At 38.2% G+C, this 17,957-nt stretch overlaps 1 protein-coding gene across 1 annotated transcript in view; it reads right to left on the reverse strand.

Moving 5' to 3' along the window:
- The window catches only part of Hydin (HYDIN axonemal central pair apparatus protein), a 397,410-nt gene that overhangs the window by 15,926 nt on the left and 363,527 nt on the right, over positions 1–17,957 (reverse strand). The window contains exons 73-78 of the mRNA XM_074055707.1: positions 13,274–13,421; positions 12,617–12,824; positions 11,932–12,153; positions 4,877–5,046; positions 2,457–2,655; positions 643–801 (exon numbers count right to left, since the gene is read on the reverse strand). Coding sequence (XP_073911808.1) covers positions 643–801; positions 2,457–2,655; positions 4,877–5,046; positions 11,932–12,153; positions 12,617–12,824; positions 13,274–13,421 — 1,106 coding nt within the window. The remainder of the gene's footprint in view (positions 1–642; positions 802–2,456; positions 2,656–4,876; positions 5,047–11,931; positions 12,154–12,616; positions 12,825–13,273; positions 13,422–17,957) is intronic.

Consider the following 17,957-nt stretch of genomic DNA (forward strand, 5'->3'; position numbering starts at 1 on the left):
TGCAAGAATGAAGTGAATGAAGGAATGGATATAGTCCACTCTCATATGGTTCATTTCTGAAGGCCCAACTAAATACTGAAGACATGAAGTTGGGTAGCAGGCAGCCTGGAATGGACTTTGAGGAGGTGAATTCAGCAATAAACATGCTTTTCTCCTATTGCCGATAAGACTGGGACAGTCTTTCAGGGGTAGATTGGTGATACTCATTGAAGCACACTTTCTCTTTTCACCCATCAAGCTCATTCTAGGGATTCATCTTAAAACAGAGAGCCATGGATGCACACAAAGATATAGCTACATGGATATTACAAGGTTGTTCATTATGTAAAAAATTAGAAACACCTAGAATGAGAAGAAAATAGAGAACTGGCCCATCTACATAGTAGAGGTATAAATAAACAAATGTCAAGGAAAATGAAATAAAAATGTAAAATGAGAATAATAAAAGTGCTAACCTTATACTGTTTTTGGGAAAGTGATCTGAACTAGCACATGGAAGCTTCTTAGAATGTTCTAGTACATTATAGGTGCATAAGAAATATGAGCTGTTACTGTTGCTAGCATGGTCATCCATATCAGTAGGAAGTTAGGAAGCATGAAGAAGCCCTTGGGGGTCCCCTCCCCCCTTGCCCAAGCACTGACCTTGGGATCCTGGAGTTCTGGAGTGGAGAACAGGACTGACTGATTAAATATGAGTGGGGCAAGGCTGTTGTTCATGACAGAAACCGTTTTCTTTACAACTTGTCCAGGCAGGACAGCTCCTAACTTCACAATCCTATTGGCTGGATCTAGGACTAAAATCTGTGGGAAAAGAAAGAGAGTTAGGCAGAAGAGCTCATTAGTTAATGAGAAAAATAAATATGATACATGTATCTTGGTGAGGCAAGGGTGGCTCCCTCTCTTTCAGTGACCTAAGTTCTTATTGGGTGGGCATTGAGTTGCTCACTCAACATTTATACACATAAAATGCCCACAGAACTCATTACACAATTACATAATTAAAACTGGGTTAAGAGAGATGAAGGAAAAGTTTAGGTTACCTTGACAGCCCATTGTGGGGGCGGGGGGAGGGGGTTGAAACTAGACTGGGGGCTTATCTTGAAGATGGAGCTAAGGAAGGGCTGGATCTAGTCACTTTGAGTCAGGGTGGGTGGGGGGGCCAGGAAGCCCTCCAGGGAGTGGTGTCAGCCTGTGCAAGGGTGGGGGCTGGTCAAGGCCTGTGGCTAAGAGATAGCAGCTGAGAAGAATTTGGAGAGGTGGTTATGTCTTTTAATGTCTATAGGTTACTGTGGGCTTTATTCTGGGGAAAATGGGAAGTCAGCTTCTCTGGAGAATGGACTAGAAGGCAAGAGGGAAAGTGTGAGAGTAGAGAGGATGGTGATTTGACTAGAACATGGCAGTAGAGATGGAGGGAAGTAGATACATTTCAAAGTACTCATCTAAGGGATTGTTTGAAATGTTGATCTGGTTGGGGCCAAGGTTTGGCTGAGCCTTGGCCTCCAGAATGATTTGACTCACAATAAACAGCATCTACTGGCCAATGCTATTTGATTGCTCACTGAATTGTACCCCTCCTTCCAACTATCTTCTAGTCCACATGTGTCTATTTTGTCTAAAAAGGTGAGAGAATTTCCCTGGCTGGTCACTTTGCTCCTGGAGGTCTGAGAACATGTTTAAGTTACCACCACACAACAGGTGCTGAATGAGCAAATGAAAGATCAGCCAATGAAGGAGTCAGCAGTATCAGAAAAGATTCTGTCTTTGTCTTGGGTCCAGAAATACCAGGTGGCAATATTCTGTTGTTCCTATGGCTTGAGGGGAAGCTTCCAGGAGTATACCCTCCTATTTCCCTTTGGTTGCTGAAATGCCATGCATTCTTGAGAATCTTGGAAGGTTTAGTGTGTTACAACGCGAATATTTCTGCCAGACAAACACCTTAAATGGCTGCCAGACATTGGGAAGAAAGGGAAGAGAGGACCATTTTCTTTCTTTCATGAGCACATGGACAGAAGGAATACCCAACTGAATGTAATCCTGGGATCTGTGGCTGGCTGGAGACAGTCAATCAATGGGTGTGTTAAGGAAAGACGCTTCATAGCATACGTTTCTTAAAATGTTATCTACTGAGTCTCTCCCCTGAAAAAACATGCCCTAGTGTGGGAGGAAGAAGATGTGCTTGGGATGCCACATCTGATAATCTCAAACCTCTCTAAGAAGACGTAGAAAGTTTCTCTAGTGTCTGTATTCTTTGATATGGAGAAGTCTGGTATTGAGTAAGAGATATGATTCACTTGAGTCTGATTTGACAATTCCCTCCTTTGTGTGATTAGGACTACTATCTCAGTGGAATTGGTTGATAGCTGATATAGTAGCCCCAGGGACAGAGATGTGGAGGGGACCTGGGAAGGGGGAGAAGGAAGGAGCCAAGTCCAAGGGCCTCCCTCATTATCTCTTACCTTCATTTCTGTACCTTTCCCTTTGATCTCAACTATTTGTTGAGAGAGCCCATTGATTTCAAAGGGGATTAGTTCTCGGTAATTGATACTTTCTCTGGGATAGAAGATGATTGGAATCTCCAGTGTTTTTCCTGGCTTTACCACATCCACATGGACGTTCACCTCGAGATGGGTAGTGTTGGTGTACAAACAGTCAATGCTGGGAAAAATCAAGAGGAAGGGGTATAAGCTCTGAGATGGCTGACTTGGAGGGACTGACACGTCCCCTAATCTCTCTGAGTTGGGCACTAGCAGATTTCTTGTGCTACTGTCCTAGACTCAGAGAAGTCATCAAAGAACTGGAAGAGGCCACAGCAATGACTAGTCCATGCTCTCCTAGGTATTGTTAAGTACTTACCCTAGGACACTCCTAAGATCCACACAGAATCAGACCTTAATCTCAAAGGCTCATGACCCTTTGCCCAGTACACTTTTCACCGAATTGGTTCTTTATTTCTTGATAATTTACCTCATGATTTTGTACTCTTTCATAAGAAGGAAGTACTTCCAGAAGTAATTGGGTGGTAAAGCATAGTAGAGAGGGGTATGTGTTCTAGAGTCAGGCAGAAAAGAGTTTGGATCCAGTTTCTACCATTAACTAACCATGTGACCTGGGAAAAGTTACTTAGTCTATTCGGGTCTCTGTTTTCTTATCTGTAAAATGGGGGTAGTGGTAGGTATTTCATAGAGTTGTTGTGAGGATTACATGAGATAAAGTGACTAAAGCAGTTACTAAACAGGACACAGAAAAAATATTCCACAAAGGTGAGTTATTATTTTTAGGACTAATTGCTCAACTACAGTGTCTACCCTGAGGGCAGGAAGGTACCTAAATCTCTCCATTATAACCACTCCTTGTCTGTCTGACAAGAATTTAGTGGAGTCTAGGTAAATCAATGCATAGAACTCCATGCCTTAAAGAAAGTAGGACTGAGATTACATCAAATCATACAAGAAAGACTATAGGTAGATAAGCTTTTAAATTAGTACTTACAATGTTATGATACTATTATAATTTAATATTCATAACAATAATCATAACAATAGTAGCAGCAGCAGCAACAACAGCAGAAGCTAGCAATAAGTGACCATTTCCTATGTTGCAGGCACTGTTCTAAGTATTATTTCTAGGTAAACTAATTTAATCCTCATATATGGGAGGTTCTATTATGGTTCACCATTTCAGGCAAGCAGATATTAGGATAGAGAATTAAAAAAATGTTTCCCAAGGTCACACAAAAAAGGAAGAGCTGAAATTTGAACTTAGATGGTTGCTATCCAATATGGTTGCCTCTAGACCCGTGACTATTAAAATAAAAATATAATAAAATAAAAATTCATTTCCTTAGTTGCACTAGCAACATTTCAAGTGTTCCAAAGTCACCTCTAGCTATGTGCCACTGTGATGGTTAATCTTGATTGTCAACTTGATTAGATTGAGAAATGCCTCACAGATAATTAAAACATGCCTCTAGGTGTGCCTGTGAGGACATTCATTTTCAGAGATAATCAGATCATGAGGGATTTGACCTATTGAATGGTTTAACCAATTAATGGATTTGATATCTTAATAGACTATTGGGAGTTGGTGGAACTGTGGAAGGTAAGGCCTGGTTGGAAGAAGTAGATCACTGGGAGCATGTTCTTGGGGGTTATATCTTGCCCTGGGCCATTCCTATTAGCTCTCCTTCCTGTATGCAATGATGTGAGCTGCTCTGCTATGTCCTCCCCACCGTGATGGACTGAAACTTCTGAAACCATGAGCAAAATATGTCTTTTCTTCCTTAAGTTTTTTGTCAGGTATTTGTTCACAGAGATGATTAACAAGCTGCCATATTGGACAGTTCAGATAAACAGCTTACCATCATTGTAAAAAAAAGTTATCTATAGTACTGACAAAGAGTACTTTGAGTCTATATCAAGTCTCTGGACCCAATGAGATTCTGTGTCATTAGATCTGGAATGGTGCCTAGAAATGTGGACTGGAACATTCTACAGGGATGGTGTAAAGAGGCTGGATTTGAATAGGATGACTTAAGTTCAGTACAGATTTATTTCAGAGAAACTCACTTTTAAATTCTCCAAACCTCAGTTTCCAAATATATTGCATGAACAAAATGAATGGAAGCTATAAAAATTCCCATTAGGTCATTTGGCATTGTATTCTACACTTCGAGAAGAGGATTTTTAGCAGGTACCTCATGGCTGTCCAAGTATTAGTATTAGTGCTGGGATCAGGGACCAAGATTCATGCTTAACTGTGTTTGACTCTTTCTCATAATCCCATTTTTTTGGCCTTTGCAGGGCCTCACCTGTATAGAAGTCTGTAGGAACTATAAGGAGCTACAGAATCATCTGGACCTTCTGGGAATCCTGCTTACCTCATAGATGTTTCTTCCTTGTTGGTGATGACCAGGGTCTGTTTGTATGGGGGCATCCCAGCTTGGTAGATGAAGCAAGTCCCAAAGTTGAAGCTGGTGAAGGAGAAATGGACAGCTGGGCTCACAGCACAGCCTGAGATGTTGCATATGAATGTTGGGCCATGGCTGATCTGTGGGGAGAGAAGGTAACAGGGATACTGATTAGAAAGAGCAGAGGGCACTTGTATCTTTGGGTGATGGAGGAAAGTGGTTGGTACTTAAAAGGATTCAGGGATCCATCTCCAGAGATTCTGATTTAGCAGGCTAGAGTTTATTTATGAAAAGCTTTGGTGTAACTCAAGACTCTACATTGGCTCTTGGTTTGTTCCTAAAGCAATGATTCAGCTTGAAGGCTGAGGGGTTGAGAGATACTGCTGGTTACCATACCAAATCTTCTCTCCACGAATTCTTTATTAGATTAGTAGGATTCTGGTTGCCAAAGGGCCTAGGTGAAATGATTGATTTCCCATCTTGTAGTTCAGGGTGGCCATTGAACATAGCTTTGGCTATTGGGTTGTAAATATAAGATCTTGACTAAAGAGGTAAAGTCTTGCTAGGGAATATTCTTTGCTTTTCTGCTCTTCACCCCTTTTTTCTACCCTGGAATGCAGACATAGGGCTAAGGAAGGAAGGTCATCAGTGATCAGGAGATGCAAGGGTGAGGACAAAATCCTATATGCCAGAGTCCCTTGTGGACTCAATCATAACATAATACATGATTCTCTGGTACATGAACTTAGTTTGCTCTTCACAATATGAAATTTTATAAATTCTTAATTGATTTAAAATAAGACATACAATACTCATTTAGTACATCATTAAAATAAACATAATTTTAGAAGAAATACTCTAAACATAATTAAAATAAATCAACAGTTCTTGGTACAAGTCCCTGTAAACAACAAATTTAAAAATATTTTCTTATTCAAGACTTTTAAAGACTTTACATTTTGTGGTTGATTCTCTGAAAAAGGATTAAACTCTTCTGCTAATTAGGGTTGGAAAATCATATGATATGTGATATTCTTTTTGTTGTAAGAAATAAAATTTCTCAAAGAGGATGGGCTATGTATGAAAGCAGAACATAAACCTGCTGAATTTGTTTCCAGAAGAGGGGAAAGGGGATGAAGAGGAGTGATGGAGGGATGAATTTGGTCTGGGTATATTGTGCCCATGTGTGGAAACAATGAAACACCTTTGTACAACACATATAGACTAATAAAAATGGAAGGACGAGCTGCTTCTGAGGCCACAGGTTGGCACTTCTCAGGGTCAATGGCTGCAACCCTGCCACTGAGTTTCAGGCCAAGAAATCAGAGGAGCCCTCTCCCCCATGAATTCTAATGGCCAGTGACTCACCCAGGGTTCTTCTACGATTTAGATATTTGTACTCAATATATCTCATATTGAAGTTCAATTGCCATTGTGAAAATATTGGGAGGGGGGATGTTTAAGAGGTGTTTAGGTTGTGCAAGTGGGTTCATCCCTATCCCCCTCTCTCCTTATGCCATGTTCTGGTGTAGCACAAAGGTTCTAGTTAGATGCCAGCACCTTGATATTGAACTTCCCAGCCTCCAGAACTTCTGTTCATTATAATTCACTCAGTCTCAGGTATTCTGTTATAGTAGCCCTAAACAGGCTAAGACAGGTTCCAACAGTTTTACCCCATCTCCCTGTCAATAATCTTCTTTCTCTTTTTTATTAGCATACTTTAATAGTACAAGTGGGTTTCACTGTGTTAATTCCATAGAAGTGTACAGTGTCAGTCATCTTCTTACTGAGTTACTTGAATAAAAATGTCTTTGGTTGATCATCTCAAATTTCTCTTTGTTATTGATTTCCAATTTCATTCAACTCATACTTTGTTTGACTTCAATCCCTTTAAATTTATTAAGGTTTGTTTTATGGCCTGATTATAATAAGTCTTCTTTCTTGTCAACTTTCTGTCTAGTTCTATTTATTATTAAAAAAACAGTGTGCTGAACTCCCTGATTCTGATTGTTAAATTGTCCATTTGTCATTTCAGTTCTGCCAGTTTTGCTTCATGTATTTGGGATTCTGTTGTTATGCATATATATATGCATATATGTCTTCCTGATGGATTGACCCTTTCATCATTATAAAATATCTTTATCTCTGGTGACCATTTTGTCTAAAAGTCTATTTTGCCTGGTATTAGTATAGGCATTCCAGTTCTTTTTTGATTATTATTTGAATGTTATATATTTCCTCATTCTTTACTTTCAATTTACTTATGCCTTTAAATCCAAAATATGTTTCTGGTAGAAAGCACATCGTTGAGTCATATTTATTTCGCACAATTCTGCCAAATTTCTGTCTTCTTAATGGAGTGTTTAATTAATTTACATTTGATGTAATTAATGACAAAGTAGGATTTGAGTTTTCTGTTTTGCTATTTACTTTATATGTCTATGTCTCTTTCATCCTATTCATCTATACTGCCTTTTTTGGTGTTAAATAGGTATTTTCTAGGGTACCACTTTAATTCCTTTGTTATTTCTTTTACTATATTCTTTTGAAATTTTTTTTTGGTGGTAGTGGGGTTTGAACTCAGGGCCTCACACTTGGTAGGCAAGGCACACTTACCACTTGAGCCACTCCACTAGCCTCTGTTGAACATTTTTATGTGTGGCTGCCATTAGGATTACTTGAAATTTATAACAAACTAGTTTTGTAAATAAAAAATTTCAACAGTATGAAAAACCTTTTCTTTCCCTTCATTTGTGCTATTCTGATCATACAAATTGGATATTTGATATTCATCAACACAATTATTGTTTTATATAGTCATTATTAAAACCAGATAGAAAAAAGTTATGAACAAAATTATATTTATACTGCCTTTCACATAACAACTGCAGTTACCTCTACTAGTGCTCTTTATTTCTTCTTTTTATTTTGTTGGTATTGTCAAGACAGCAGCTTGCTATGTAGCTCAGGCTAGCCTTAAACTTGTGATCCTCCTGCTTCAGCATCAAGAATGCTAGGATTACAGGTGAGAACCACTATGCCCATTGTCTCCCTCTTTATTTCTTTATATGGATTTTAGTTACTCTGTAGTGCCCTTTCATTTCAGTCAGAAGGAGTCCCTTTAATATTTCTTGTAGGCAAGTGTGGTAGTGACATATATATATATATATATATATATATTTATTTATGTATTTAAATCTGAGAATATTAGTTTCTCCATTTTTTTGGTTTCCACTTTTGAAGGGTAGTTTTTCTGTGCATGAATTCTTTGTCCATAGTTTTTTCCTTTCAGCACTTTGAATATGTCATCCCACTGTCTTTGGACCTCTAAGGTTTCTAATGAAAATCAGTTGGCTTTCAACATTCTCTCTGTGTTTTAGTATGTGGATTATGACATGTCTAGGTGGGATCTCATTGAGTTTATTCTAGTTGGAGTTCACTGAGCTTTCTGGGTGTTTGATTTTTTTCCCATCAAATCTAGGAAGTTTTTGGGACATTATTTTTAGAAATTTTTTGGTTTTATTTTATTCTTGTTTTTTTTTGAGACAGGATCTTGCAATGTAGTCCAGGTTGACCTTGAGATCACAATCCTACTGTCTCCATCTCCATAATGCTGAGATTGCAGGTGAGTACTATAACACTTAGCATTTTTTTTTTTGACACAGGTTCTAGTATGTAGCCTGAGCTGTTGCAAACGTGAAATCCTCCTGCCTCAGCCTCCTGAGGGCTGGGATTACAGGTGTGAGGCACCATATTTGGCTTTTGAAATATTATTTCTAACCTTTTCTGTCTACTTCTTAGGCTCCCACCATGTGTCTGTTGGCATGCTTAATGGTATCCCATTGGTCTCTGAGGCTGTAATTCATTTTTCTTCATTCTTTTTTCTTTCTATTCTTCAGGCTGTATAATCTCAAGTGCCCCATCTTTCAAGTTTGCCGATTCTTCTTTTTGTCTTTTAAAATCTGCTGTTGAGCCCCATTTGTGAATTTTTTTTACTTCAGCTATTATACTTTTCTTTTTAATTAATTAATTTATTTATTATTCATATGTGCATACAAGCTATTATACTTTTCAACTCCAGAATTTATATTCTTATAACTTCTCTCTCTTTATTTATATTTTCTATTTGGTGACACATTGCTCTTATATTTTTCTTTAGTTATTTAGATGTGGTTTCCTATGGTACATTGAATATATTTATTTATTATTAATTTTTTGGGGAGTACTCAGGTTGACTTCAGAGTCTTGTACTTATACTAGGCAGGCATTCTGCCACTTGAGCCATGCTTCCAGCCCTTTTGTGTTGGTTATTTTTTTTTTTTTCATTTTTCTTTTATTATTCATATGTGCATACAAGGCTTGGTTTATTTCTCCCCCCTGCCCCCACCCCCTCCCTTACCACCCACTCCACCCCCTCCCGCTCCCCCCCTCAATACCCAGCAGAAACTATTTTGCCCTTATCTCTAATTTTGTTGTAGAGAGAGTATAAGCAATAATAGGAAGGAACAAGGGGTTTTGCTGGTTGAGATAAGGATAGCTATACAGGGCATTGACTCACATTGATTTCCTGTGCGTGGGTGTTACCTTCTAGGTTAATTCTTTTTGATCTAACCTTTTCTCTAGTTCCTGGTCCCCTTTTCCTATTGGCCTCAGTTGCTTTAAGGTATCTGCTTTAGTTTCTCTGCATTAAGGGCAACAAATGCTAGCTAGTTTTTTAGGTGTCTTACCTATCCTCACCCCTCCCTTGTGTGCTCTCGCTTTTATCATGTGCTCATAGTCCAATCCCCTTGTTGTGTTTGCCCTTGATCTAATGTCCACATATGAGGGAGAACATACGATTTTTGGTCTTTTGAGCCAGGCTAACCTCACTCAGAATGATGTTCTCCAATTCCATCCATTTACCAGCGAATGATAACATTTCGTTCTTCTTCATGGCTGCATAAAATTCCATTGTGTATAGATACCACATTTTCTTAATCCATTCGTCAGTGGTGGGGCATCTTGGCTGTTTCCATAACTTGGCTATTGTGAATAGTGCCGCAATAAACATGGATGTGCAGGTGCCTCTGGAGTAACAGTCTTTTGGGTATATCCCCAAGAGTGGTATTGCTGGATCAAATGGTAGATCGATGTCCAGCTTTTTAAGTAGCCTCCAAATTTTTTTCCAGAGTGGTTGTACTAGTCTACATTCCCACCATGTGTTGGTTATTTTTGAGATAGAATCTTGCTTTATTCCCAATCCTCTTATTTGTGTTTCCCCACATAGCTGGGGATGACAGGTGTATGCCTCTGCTGGCCGGGTTGAGATGGGGTTCTTGTGCCCCACCCTATTTGTTTGTTTTTGATGCTGGGGGTTGAACTCAGCCTTGAACATGATAAACATGAGCTCTACCCTTGGCTTGAAAATATTTTAAATAGGCAATTTCAGGTATTTTCCTTGTAAGTCCAACAACTGGACTTTCTTGAGGAAAGTTTCTGTTGATTGATTTTTTACCTCTGTATGGGTCATACTTTTTTACTTCTTTTCATGTCTCATTTTTTGTCAGTTTATTTTATTTTATTTATTTTTTCATGTCTCATTTTCTTAACTTTTTATTTTTTTAAATTTTTATTGTTTTATTATTCATACGTGCATACAAGGCTTGGGTCTTTTCTCCCCCCTGCCCCCACACCCTCATGTCTCATTTTTTGTTGGAAATTTGAGATTTAAAATAATGTAATGTGACAACTCTGGTTATCATATCTCACACCTCCTGCCCTGAGTTTATTGCTGCTTTTATTCTTTGTTTAGTGTCTTTTTCAGTAAAGTCTCTACAGTCTATACAGTAGTCCCTCCTGTATCTGTGGATAATATATTCCAAGAGCTCCAATGGATGCCTGAAACCACACATGGTACCGAACCCTGTGTGTATTATATACATTGCCTTTTTTCTGTATATAGATATCTATGATAAAGTTAATTTATAAGTCAGGAATGATAAGATATTGACAACTAATAATAAAATAGAACCATTATAACAATATGCTATACTAAAAGGAGAGGGAAAATAGTGCCTTTTTCTTCTTTCAAAGGATCTTTTTTTTTTTTTTTTGGCAGAGGTGGTACACACTTATAATCCCAGCACTTGGGAGGCAGAGTCAGGAGGATCTTGAGCTCAAGATCCTATCTCAAAAAAATCAAGGTTGAGGATATAGCTCAGTGGTAGAATACTTGCCTAGCATGTGCAAGACCTTGGGTTCAAACCCAGTAGTGAAGAACAAATATAGGTCTGAATCAGTTCAAATAAAAGCAAACCTTCTGAGTGGGCTTGCTGTGAGTGCTTTCCTTAAGTTTCCGGATAGGATAAATACTTAAAATTTACCATGGCTTTTAGGGAATTCCGAAGCTGTTCTGCTATCTCCAGTGGCTAATAGGTTGCTCACTTGCAATTTATTACAGACCTGTTGGTTTTTCAAGGCTACTGCAGAACTGGGGGAGGGGGTAGGGAATAGGCAAATTAAAATACCACAAAGCTCACTGTTCTTATGGATACTCAGTCATTTTTCTTTAACAAATGCTCCTATGAGCAAGTTTATAGTTTGAAAGTTTTCAGAGTTCTGAAAAAGTTGATTTTGACTTTTTTTTTTTGTCAGTGTTCTTATTGCTGTGGAGCAGAAGCTTTTTAGAGTTCCTTATCTGCCATTCCTGCTGACATCACCATTGTTGATTTTTTTCATGCAATTACTTATCTTGGAAACTGTTGAATATATGCTCTCCCTGCCTCATCTATCTGTCTCATTTATTTTCATATCTGGATGGCATTTCAGTGCATGGATGGTCAATTGCTTTTCAGTTGGCACTTACTTACAATGCACCTGAACCACAGAGGAGGCCTTTGTGCTAGACATTATAGGGCTGTCTCCAAGACAACCACCCGGAAGGAGCTCTGAACAGGTAAAGAAGACTGAACACCCAGGACAATTAACTTGTCAGGGCAGCATGCTGCCAGTGCTTTAACCATTTGGAAAATGTTAAGTAGTCTCACCTTGATTTTGAGTTCCAGGCCCTTCAAGACACATTTCTGAAATGGCTGGAAAGACAGGTTAGCATGCTCGCTCTGCCCTGAATCCACAGTACCATCTATGGGTGAAAATTCCAAGTACTGCAACAGGGCTTTGGACCCAGAAAGCTCTGCCTGGAAGCTGAAGTTGAACTTTCCAGTATTGATTAAGTTAAATTCGCACTGGACAAATTCATTTAACTCCACCTGAGTGACAGAGAGAGAACACAGCAGTGAATGCAAACCATAGCTCCCTTATCTGGGGAAAAATACCCTTTGGGAAAAGAGGATGGTGGATGACATTGGTGAGCTGGGTATTTAGCTTAATGTAGTCTGATATTCTAGCCAGAGGTAATAAGCGTTGGGGTTCCTTTTATGTCTCAAGTGTAAGTTGGGAATTTAATTCTTAGATCTCCTTTAGTAGTCACATATCCTTCCTAAATACCTAATACTAACATTCTTGCTTCTCCCCACTATCTCTACTCCCTGAAAAACAAAGCAAGAAAGGTATTTGCATCATATCTATGTACATTCTGGTCATGGAGCTGTTTCTGTTCTGGCATCTCTGGCATTTGAGACGGAAATACTGCTCTTATTTACTTGTACCTCGTTCCCCAGTTAAACATGGAACATGAGGGAGATAGCAAGGTCCTCCCACAGCAACCTTTACCTCATAGAAGTTGATGATGTTGGTTTGGTTGGGCATTAAGAGAGTGACAGAGCCAGTCCTGTCCTTGCATTTGATTTCTGCATTCATAGTGTAGCCTTCGGCCTTGACATTTAATGTCAGAGGGTGGACTTTCTTTTTCACATTGCAGATCAAATTAAAATTCACATCTCCTTCATGCTTTGGTGTGAAGAAAATATCAATTGGTATCCTGGTTGAGGAACAAGAGCAGATTAGATGACTAAGTCAACCAGTTAAAAACCTGATAAAAAACCAGTTAAACCTGATTAGCAGATACACTCTGAGCAAAAGATACCAAAAAGGCACTCCAAATTATTATGAATTTTTAAGGTTTGCCAGGCAAAGTTAGACATTGCTCAGTGGATTCACACGGGCAGCAGACAGCAAAGAAAAAGATTACAAACACAAGAGAAAATATTGAGAACAAGAACCTAAAATTTTCAATGCTCCATAATTCATGAAGAACATGAACACCATGGAGTAAGAAGGACAGGGATGGAACTGTTCATTCTAAACCTTAGAATTTTAAGAGTTTTTGTAAGTGGGGCATCTAATGAATTCTCCTGGCTAGCAGGCCTGGGTCCCCTGCTATGCTGGAAGTGTGCACCCAGAGGATGTCATTTTTTTTTTTTTTTTTACCTGGAGAGTGGTGGGATCCAGCCTTCCATGGGACATACGACCAGATTGTTGCTGAACCCTTCAGAATATCGGGAGTTGTCCTGGAAGGCAAAACTGAACGCCTGTTCCTCTTTGTTGATCATCTGCACAGTTTCTCGGGCTTCTCTGCCTGGGAAGGAAACACTAGTCCTCAGTGAAAGCCTCCTGCTTGCTGAACTATCTCAGCAGATACTAGTCCACAGGCAAGCAGAAGCCTTGGTAGAAGGACTCCAACTTTGGCTCCCTCTTGGACCCAACTCCTTAGCTGCTGACTACCTCTTTTTCCTTTTGCTCTCTCAGTGACCTTCCTCCCTTGGGGGATTCCTTATCTTCCTTCTAGAACTTCATTTCACCCATTGCCTGCTCCTGCTAGGTGGTTTCTCTGCCCTGGTCACAGCTCTCCAAGGATTCTGGTGACACTATTTTCTTCCCTTGCTCCTTCAGATCTGGGGGTTTGTAATGCATTCCTGAATGTTTTTATGGGGGCTCATCCTTGCTGATTGGCCCTTTAACTGACCACATCTCTATAAATAACCCCTGCAATGAATTCTTTTGAATTAGACTTTGTATATATCACAAATTTCCTGCCTTGGGTCCTGAATAACACATCTCCTCTCATTATTTTGTTTTTCCATTGGCTATTGTTATACATTTATTACACCACATAAAATTTAGGATCATTTTATCTAATTTTCTCCAGTCCCTAATCTTTTTTGGGTTTAGGATTGTTAGCTGTAGCAAATAATTTTTTTTAAATACAAAACTATGTCCCAATATATTGCGTGGAACATACTTACACTAATATATTATTTATTGTTATTTGAAAATAAAGTTTAACCATGCATCCTGTATTTTAACTGGGAACCCTAACTAGTATTCTAATTGGAATTTGATTAAATTTGCATTAATATTTGACAAACATTTAGATACTCTTTGGAGGCATTTTGATATGATTTAATAATTCTCTCCACTTGGGTCCTGTGCTTTTTTGGTTGCATTTATCCTTGGATATTGTATATTTGGTCAAATTTAAATTAAAAATTTTAACCTTCCCCCCCCAAAAAATTAAATGGAATTTCTGTTTCTGGGTGCTGTGTTAAATGGGAAGAAATTATTGATTTTTGCATATTTCTTTGGCATTCACCTACTTTACCAAATTATCTTGATTCTAGTTGTTTTGTTTTTCTCTAGGGCCTCTTGAGGCTTTATGTGTGAAGTCATCAGGAACAGCAAATGGTATAATTTTGTCTCTTTTTCCCCAATATTTATACCAATTATTTAATGTTCTTGTTTGATCATACTTTTAGAAATCGCTAAGAAAATGTTCAACAATAATGGTGATGCTAAGTATCCGTGCTTAACTCCTGATTTTTTTGTTGTACTGGGGTGGGTACATTGTGATGTTTATAAAAGTTCTTACAATATATCATAGTTGAATTCACCCCCTCTATCATTTTCCCCCTTCTTATGGTGACTTCAACAGGTTTAAAATTTCTATATTCATTCTTGTATAGGAAGTACATCAACCATATTTGCCTTCTTAACTTCCTCCTTTTACCCTCCCTCTCTCATATGTGACCTCCCGTTAGCGTGACCTATTTTTCATAATACTGATGGTATTTGTATTGGGTCTATATTCCACATATGAGAGAAAACATGTGGTCTTTGGCTTTTTGAACCTGGCTAACTTCACTTAAGATAATGTTCTCCAGTTCCATCCATTTATCTGCAAACAACAAATTTCATTATTCTTTATGCCTGAATAAAATTTCATTGTCTATAAATACCACCTTTTCTTAATCCATTCATTAGTAGTGGGGCATCTTGGTTGTTTCCACAGCTTAGCTATTGTGAATAATGCTGCAATAATCATGGGTGTGCAGGTGCCTTTATGGTAAGCTGACTTACATTCCTCTAGGTATATCCTTAGGAGTGGGATTGCTGGATCATATGGTGGTTCTATTTTTAGTTTTTTGAGGAGCTTCCATACTGCTTTCCATAGTGGTTGTACTAATTTGCATTCCTACCAACAGTATATGAGGGTTCCCTTTCCCCCACATCCTCAATGTTTGTTTTTTGTGTTCTTGATGATAGCTATTCTGACAGGAGTGAGGTGGAATCTTAGTGTGGTTTTAATTTGCATGCCTTTATGGCCAGAGATGTTGAGCATTTCTTCATGAGTTTTTTTCTATTTGGATTTCTTCCTTTGAAAAAGCTCTGTTCAGTCCATTTGCCTATTTCTTCATTGGGTCATTGATTTTTTTGGGGGAGTTTAGTTTTTTGAGCTCCCTCTATATTCTGGTTATCAGTGCTTTTTCTGATGTATAGCTAGCAAGTATTTTCTCCCATTCTGTGGGCTTCCTCTTCAATCTGGTGAACATTTCTTTTATTGTGCAGAAGCCTTTAAATTTCATGTCGTCCCATTTGTCCATCCTTTCTCTTAGTTGCTGAGCCATTCGAGTTCTATTTAGGAAGTCACTGCCTATGCCTATAAATTCCAGTGTATTCCCTGCTCTTTCCTGTACTATCTTCAAAGTTTCAGGTCTTCTATTAAGCTCCTTAATCCACTCTGAGTTGATACTTGTACAGGGTGAAAGACATGGATCTAGTTTCAGTTTTCTGTAGGCAGATATCCAGTTTTCCTAACAACATTTGTTGAAGAGGCTATCTTTTCTTCCTCGTATGTTTTTGGCACCTTTGTCAAAAATCAGGTGGGTGTAGCTGTGTGGATTCATTTCTGGGTCTTATTCTGTGCCAGTGTCCAAGCTGCTTTTATTGTTGTGGCTATTTAGTATAGTTTGAAGTTGGGTATTGTGAAACCTCCAGTGTTACTCTTTTTGCTCAGTATTGCCTTGGCTATTTGCAGTCTTTTGTGCTTCCTAGTGAAATTTAGGGTTGATTTTTTAATCTCTGTAATGAATGTCATTGGAATTTTGGTGGGGATTGCATTGAACATGTAGATTGCTTTTGATAATAGATCCATTTTCACAATATTGATTCTGCCAATCCATGAGCATGAGAGATCTTTCCATCTTCTGTAGTCTTTGATTTCTTTCTTCAATGATACATAGTTTTCCTTGTAGAAGTCTTTTATTTCCTTTGTTAAGTTTATTCCTAGGTATTTTATTTTTTTGAGACTATTGTAAATACATTTTTTCCTTTATTATTTCTCAGTCTGTTCATTGTTGATAAATAGAAAGGCTACTGATTTTTGTAACTCTAACTCCTCATTTTAAATGAAGTAGTTTTAGTGGTTTATTATAGGACATTTACCTGTTAATTTTGGTTAACCTTCCTTAAGTTTTTCCATCAATTCTTGTTTTACTATTGGAAGTTTTTGAAGGAACGTCTGTTGAATTTTAGCAATGAGTTGTCAGTATATTAATATAATCACAAAGTTGTTCTTTAACAACTTTGGTGTAATGATTATATCGAAATGCACACTATTGCATTCTTGTACTAAACTCTTTGTCTCACAGTTATTCTTATGCTACATTGCTCATTTATTTTTTCAAAACCTTAATAAAAGTCACCCCACCTACTTATGTGTATTGGCTTAAGAAATGTTTGGAACAATACATATCTAGTACATATCCCAACTTTTAATATTGGTTTCTTTGGTGGAAATGAAGGACAAGAAGATGTGTAGTCAACAAGGGGATTGGATTTTGAGCACATGATAAAAGCGAGAGCACACAAGGGAGGGGTGAGGATAGGTAAGACACCTAAAAAATTAGCTAGCATTTGTTGCTCTTAACACAGAGAAACTAAAGCAGATACCTTAAAAGCAACTGAGGCCAATAGGAAAAGGGGACCAGGAACTAGAGAAAAGGTTATATCAAAAAGAATTAACCTAGAAGGTAACACATACACACAGGAAATTAATGTGAGTCAAATCCCTGTTTGTCTATCCTTATCTCAACCAGCAAAAACACTTGTTCCTTCCTATTATTGCTTATACTCTTTCTTCAACAAAATTAGAGATAAGGGCAAAATAGTTTCTGCTGGGTATTGAGGGGGTGGGGGGGAGAGGGAGGGGTGGAGTGGGTGGTAAGGGAGGAGGTGGGGACAGGGGGGAGAAATGACCCAAGCCTTGTATGCACATATGAATAATAAAACAATAAAAAAATACTTAAGATGAAAGGGTTCAAAAGCAGATATTGGCAAGAAGCTTATTCTTTTGCTTGATGTATTAAATAAATCACGCAGTGGGTGAGGATGTGCTAAAAAGCAGAGAAAAGACTGAGAACAGATAATTAGTAAAATTACCTTTCTTGTAATTAAATATTTACAAATAAATGGTCCAGGAACCCCCCCCCAAAAAAAAAGAAGATGTGTAGTGAGAGGCTAAACTTTTTCTTATACAACACCATATTGGTTGACTTACTATAAAGAATATTATTTTATAAATAAATTGAATGAATGATTTAAAAATCCCTTGGCTTTAGTTGTATTTTATAGATACATAAACACACACACACACACATACATTCCCCCTCACCCCCAGTATCCATGTGAAAGGTTGGGTTATAAGGGACCCAGTGACCACTTCCTTTTTATCCTTAGGTCTCTACTCAAAGGCCTACTTCTTCCTTATTTTCCCTACCCTGCTGTATTCTTCTCTAGAGCATTTACCAACATTTGTGTTCTACTTACTTTTACTAGA

This window comes from Castor canadensis, chromosome 15 (genome assembly GCF_047511655.1).
Source record: "Castor canadensis chromosome 15, mCasCan1.hap1v2, whole genome shotgun sequence".
Lineage (NCBI taxonomy): Eukaryota > Metazoa > Chordata > Mammalia > Rodentia > Castoridae > Castor > Castor canadensis.